General features: G+C 45.7%; 1 protein-coding gene across 1 annotated transcript; it reads right to left on the reverse strand.

Annotated features, from left to right (window-relative positions):
• Positions 1 to 4,886: 4,886 nt before the first annotated feature.
• Positions 4,887 to 6,115, reverse strand: LOC137163461 (serum amyloid A protein-like). The gene is made up of 2 exons (XM_067563711.1): positions 5,894 to 6,115; positions 4,887 to 5,028 (listed from the first exon to the last, which is right to left on the reverse strand). The coding sequence occupies exons 1-2, from the start codon at positions 6,019 to 6,021 to the stop codon at positions 4,887 to 4,889; spliced, it is 270 nt and encodes an 89-aa protein (XP_067419812.1). The 5' UTR covers positions 6,022 to 6,115.
• Between the last annotated feature and the right edge of the window lie 546 nt (positions 6,116 to 6,661).

Below are 6,661 nucleotides of genomic sequence, written 5' to 3' on the forward strand. Positions count from 1 at the left end.
AAAGCTACCCCTGTCCCAAGGGCTGGATCAGTTTGCTTCTCTCTGCTCAAGAGCCACCTCTGCTAGATAGAGGTTTTTGCTTGCCCGGTGGGGGCGCGGCAGGGTTCACTGTCTGGTCCCGCTGTTGTCCAAGGCCAGCAGAAAAGACTAATGGCCCCAGTGATGGGCAAACCCAGGTCTCCCAGCTGAGCTCACATGATAAAATACATTGAAGTCTTTGAAGGGGCCCGGGTGTTACTGAAACAGGCAACTTAGTGCGGGTGCCTTAGCAGTGATGCTGGACAGAGAGGCCAGGAAACCTGCCTCAGCCAGATGTGAGGGGGCAGTTCAACTGCTGGGAGCTTCCCCCACCCCCGCCTCATCTCCCATGGTGCATTTCAATGCCATTTCCTCCTGCAGTGTGTGGGCCACATGCCCCTTCTCCCAACACCTACTGAAGAGCTGCAGGGTGGCGCTGTTCTCCCCAGCACTCTCCTTGAAGGTGCACACGATGGCACCGTGACAGTAATCCTTCTCTCTTGCCCATTTCTACAAAAAGAAACCAGATGATGCCCGAAAGCTGCAGTGTCAGAACCCCCACCCCCTTTCTTCCCCAAACACCAATCAACTGCCGTGATGAGGACCGAGATGCCTAGTAGAGAGAGCACTGGACTGGGGCTCAAGGTCCCATTCCTGGTTCTGCTGCTGACTGAGCTTGGGCACATCAGTTTGCAGCTCTGCACCTGTTACCCTAGCTGTAAAAGAGATAGAGATACCAACCGCCTCTGCAAACCACACTGAGATCTACTGTGGAAAAGTCCTACATAAGAGCTAGATACTATTAGCGTTGGTGCTGGCATATGGCCTTTTGCTGAGATATTTTGGATCAGTGCTTGGGCAATGGCTACATGAGAGCATCTCCACATAGTCCTGGTAAACTTCTAACCCCCTGGTAGCCCAGCGGGGGCACATTCCACCAGCCAGCCCTGCCACCAGTGCCAATTTGTTCCACTTCACCTGTGCTGTTGGCATGTGCTGAAACCAAGGACATCACAGCTGTGTCTTATGGCTGCTGCTGCCATTGGCTCAGGCCAATCTGATCAGAAAGGATCTTCTGGTCCTGCTGCTGCACATGGCTAGACTGGCTTTGAAAATAAGCATGTGACCAGGTGCCTCATTTGACCATGCAGTTGCTATGATTGAAGGCACAGACCAGGGACCCTGCTGCAAATGGCTGGTTCCGGTCATTTGCCTGGGCACGGCTCTAGTTTGCACACACAGTTGTGGTAATCGAGTGTGCAAGCTCAGCATGCAGTTGCACATGCATCTTTGCACACTCAGGTGCCTGCCTCCAGTACTGATGACATGGCCCATCCAACCTCTTGTTGGGGGATGGATCCAGCTCAGATCAAACAACACTGATATGACAACCATCAGCTGTGAGCAAAGGAAGTGCCAGGACTCCATCCCCAGTGGGAAGAGAGAGCAAGGAAGCGGAAGGTCACATTCATCTCTCCATGGCTGACCATGAGAGAGTCCTCAGCGCCTCTGTAAAGGGGGTACTCTGGTGCGATTAACTCTTTGAGATCAATAAGGGAGATCAATGGGCCATGCACCAAACCCCCTCAAGAAATATTATTGACTAGCAGCCAAGAACACCCAATTTTGGTCCCCTTGTTTTTTCTATCTGCCGAGAGCCTCTTACCCACCTCAGGCAACAGCTCTTCTCCCCAGGGGCACCACACAGCTGGTCAGTGTCCAGGCCCTGCCTAGGCAGGCTCCTCACTGGACACACTCAAAAACATGGACCGCAACGACAAAACTTACTCTGCTTTTACCCCAATGCAGGGATGGTGCCAGCCTCTCCCCCGAGGCCTTGCCCCCTGGCCTGCTTGGAGGCCAAAAGGTGGAGCCGGGAACTGTGCAGCACTGCCCTCAGGTAGTGGGGCTGAGGAGCATGTGGTCTGAGTGGGTCAGCCTGGGTTGCTGTGGGGAGCCCCGGACCCTCCAGCTGCCCTGGGCAGCGCGGGGCCCGCCCCACTTATTCCTGCACTGCTGCTGGAGCTGGGGAGCTCACCCACAGCTGCCGCTGTCTTGACTCTTGGAGAGTGCCAGTGGCTCTGTGGGGTAAGACAAATTTGGGGGCAGCCCTAGTCCCCAATGCCCCCCCAGTGCCGCATCTGCGCCAGTCCCCAAATTGACCCAAATTCCTGAAAAACAAACACTCTAGATATGAGCTAAAGCAATGGCTAAGGGCACAGCCTCATCTTGGCAAAACTGTCAATGGCCTTATTGATATCCAGGTGTTTTGAAGCTTCACATTCACAGATACAAGCAACTGCTGCCCTCAAGCAGGCAATTTGTAGCCGTTTGTCTGCTGTGCTGTATGTCCTTCACGTCCGACGGGTAGGTAATCTTAGCACCTGTTTAACTTACTCTTCAATGTTGCTAAGGGTGGCAGAGCCTCACAAACTTCAGTATCGTCCCTGAATTTCATTGCAGGGAGATTTACTCCCTCACGTCCTTACAGCAACACGCTAGAAACCTCCTTCCAGCTTAATCCTTTGTATTTATCATAACTACTTGTGTAAATCCGTGAGTGAAAATAAACCCAAGCCAATCTACATCAGTTGTAAGATTTGGTTGCCAACATTTGTTCATGCTACTAACATCCATTATTTCATTATACCCTAGATAGTGATTCTTTTTGAAGATATGGATCAATGTGTTAATAAAAAAATGTTTTTTTAAATGACTAGATTGGGCTACTTTTGGGATAGGTTTTAAGTAACTTCGGACGTTTGATGCAGTACAAATCTGGCAAGCCACACACAGATCTAAAATGTGAAGTATTTGCAGACATGTTCATTTTGTTGATTTTTCCCAGCCTGTTCTTACAAATCCTGTAATCCACCACCACATGGTGCTCTTACTTTAGTGGACTCTTACTTTAGCTGACAATGTCAGTTCTGGAGTTGAAATGGTTCCAGGTCTTCACACACATGCCTGGAAGTTGGAAGAATTCCGCTTTTCAGATATGGCTTTCTACAAAAATCTGAAATGCTGCCCATGAATCCACACATCACCCCAGTGAGGAGCGGGCATGGCCTGCTCCCTCCACACCTCTCCGGGGACTAGGCGGTTGTGGAAACAAGAGCAGCTTCTGCATAGGCCAGCTGGCATTGCTGTTCAGACCTCTCCCCTGTAGGCCCAGTGAGTGGCCAGCTCCAGCCCCACAGGCCTCACTTGGCACCGGGGCTCAGCACCCTCCACCAAGTGGCTGGGACCGGCACAAACAACGCTGCCCGGCAGCCAGCCAGAGAGACAGACAGACAGAGCCTCAGCTGCCGCATAGTACCCCAGCAGGCCTGCCTTCCCCAGAGACACCCCAACCCACCTAATGTTTATTGAGATGTATGTAGGGAGAGATCAATTGATCTCAAAATAAATAGCCCGCTGAAGTGAATATAGAAACCACCAGCCCTGCCTGAACGATAGGGTTCAAACCCAACAAGTCCCAAGCATCCAGTTCTGAACATTTCCAAAGTGACTTCCCACTGACTTCATTAAGGTCAGAATTTTGCCTATTGCCATTTATGTATATTCACAGGTAACTTCACTCAATTTTAAAAGCTCTATTTTCAGTTTTTAAAAAAAAATGTCAGAGGGGTAGCCCTGTTAGTCTGTATACAGCAAAAACAATGAGAGTCCTGTAGCACTTTAAAGACTAACAAATTTAATTTCTGCAGGCATAAGTTTTCGTGGGCTGTAAGCTTTCGTGGGCTGACATCTGATGAAGTGGGTTACAGCCGAGAGCTTATGCCTGCAGAAATTAAATTTGTTAGTCTTCAAAGTGCTACAGGACTCTCGTTGTTTTTAAAAAAAATTGTATGTCATCACTGGTTTACACATGAACAGACTCAAACTGTTTCCAGAAATGGAAATTTGTTGTGAAACAGTAAATGTTTAACCTATGCAAAGGAAGGGGTGGGCAGGGCACTAAGGGAAACTCTGTGAGTTCAAACGTGCAGAGTTCCAAAGGTTTCAAGTGGGGGAAGGGATCAGGGTTTGATCACCCATGAAGTGGGCAGAGAGCATAGCCCTTCAGCTCCACATGAGTCCTGAAAGCTGCAGGGAAATAAACCTGGAGACCTTGGGGAAGCTGTGTTGAGGCCCCTATCCTAGAGGATGTTCCCCAGATCAAACCACCCACGACAGCCAAAAAGGGAGTAGTACTGCCATGACCCCTCCTGCCACACTTCAACCAAGCCACTACTCAGAAAGGATTTGAGACCGTAGTGTGGGAGCCTGTGCAGATTAATGCAGAAAGACTGATCTGGAGCCTCTCAACCAGACTTTCAGTCCCACAGAAAACTTCTTTTCATCTTAGTTGCCATGATACCTGAGACTTGATTTGGTGTATTTTAGTCCCCAAACTAATTTCCCAGGTAGGATGATCTTATGGTTAGAGGAGTGGACTGAATTAAGGAAATCTGGATTCAATTCCTAGCTCTGCTATTGGCTGCCCTGTGACATTTGGCAAGTCAATTAACATCTCTGTCATCCCTGTGTGTAAAATGGGGCTAATAATACAAAGGAGAATTACCAGAATGGATCAAAATAGGCCAGTAGCCTGTCCCTGAGAGTGCCTGGTGACAACTGCTTCACAGGAATATGCAAGAAATGGAGTAAAGGACAATCATTAAATATTCTGGAAGTTTCTTCCTAACCTGAGGCACTTAAGGATTACTTTTGCCCCGAATCAGGAAGATTTGTATGCGATATTGTTTGTTATCCTTTCAAATGTGGCTGAGGTTGTTTGTTAATTCACTGAGAAGTTCAGAATTTAAAGATTTTATTTATTATGGTCTTGCTCAGCTAGTAAAAAAAGGAACCATTGTGAAGTATTAATATTTCGATGGGAGGCCGTCTGGTCTGTAGCGGTTGGGGTCTCCTCCACCTCTGCCCCATGCATTTGCCTCCTGGTCTTGACGTGTGTCTTCCGCTCCTCTGCCACTAATTCCACCCTGCCAACCTTCCCTGGCGTCACTGAGGAAACAAAGCTTATTTTAGACAGTAGTTAGTGAAATCTGAGCGACTAAATTATTTACTTTTCATTTTCTTCCTCTCAGTTTAATTCCTACTTTCTCACAAAATTGAGGACATGTGCAAGCACCTGAACAACAGAAGTTGTTCAAATAAAAGATATTACCTCATCTGCCTTGTCACACAAACACAGACACAAATCTTTGCCTGTTTCTGAATAGCAGGAGTCATCCCAGAAATGCAGCAGAACAGAACTTGTGAATTAAAAAATACTTTTAAAATGAAAAATCCCATTACTTGCCTCCACTAAGTTCTACCCCCACCCCGTAAATGTCTTCATATCAGTGTTTCTCTACCTTTTTGATATCAGGGACCAGCTTCCTATACTGTGTCAGGGAGATCTCAGGGACCGGTGCCGGTCTATGGACCAGTAATTGAGAAACACTGCTTTATATCATATCCATCCCATTCAACAGGAACCTTTTAAAACAATATTTGTTGGAGGAACACAAGTGAACCTGTGATCATAGTTTCTTTGGATGAAATGGGAAGGGCAATACGTATCGGTTCTAGATTAAAGGGAGGACCTGCAATTATTTAAATGTTAAAAGCCCTGCTTTGCAATCATCTGCTTCCTTGTACATATTTATGTGATCTGATATGAAAATATATTTAAAATGGTCACCTCAGAAACCCCCTTTACATCAGAAGAATGGGTACAGACTTCGCACTTAGCCAGTTCAGATGTGAAATAAAGAAGTTCTCACTTCAAACAGGAAATAGCTATTTATCAAATACAATTTACGTCATAGTTATTTGATTGCCCAGCTCTCTATTGACTTTTCATAATGCAAGTAGAATCCATTACCTAATAACTTTTGCTGCCCACTCACCACCGGGCCCTCTCTGGGCAGCATCATAATTCCCACGAGCATGGAAATATTTATCTGCATTTTTATAATTCGCATCCCGCATGTCACTGTATGCACGCCACATATCCCCAGCGCCTGGAAAAGGGTGAAAGGATGACAGAGATACTGTAAAGTTAAAACAAAACTGTGAGCTTCTTCCACCCACACTCCTCTGATATAGTCAAACACCATTCTAGTCAATTCACCACTCTGGCTTCCAAGATTTTATAGGGAAGGCAGAAAGACTCCAGTACACCACTGAGCAAATATTTGATTTTTGGATTCAGTGGAACATCTGAGAAATCCAAAATCCTAATTTAGTTTCAAACCAAAATTGATTATGTTTTTCTAGTTATTAATAATTGAGTGTTATTGAGTATTATGTAATTATTGAGTATTATGGTTTTTCTAATCAAAATGCAGCAAAATGTCAGAATTGTGAAAATTATATCAGAAACAATGCCAGAATTCTGAAAATTATAATTATTAGTTTTGAAGTTTTTCTTTTGCAGCTAAAACTATTTGCCAAATTTATTTCAATGCCCTCAAAAATGCCATTAGTTTTATAAATTTAGTATATGGCAAAAAAAAAATTACCCACCTTTATTTTCTGACCAAGATTGTCATTGGAAATACAGGGATACACAGTCATTTATTTAAAAAAAAAAAAAAAAAAAAAACAACGAGAGTCCTGCAGCACTTTAAAGACTAAAATTTAATTTCTG

Source organism: Emydura macquarii, unplaced genomic scaffold, assembly GCF_026122565.2.
Source record: "Emydura macquarii macquarii isolate MOO-44397 ecotype Brisbane River unplaced genomic scaffold, CSIRO-AGI_Emac_v2 contig_2543, whole genome shotgun sequence".
Taxonomy (NCBI): Eukaryota; Metazoa; Chordata; order Testudines; family Chelidae; genus Emydura; species Emydura macquarii.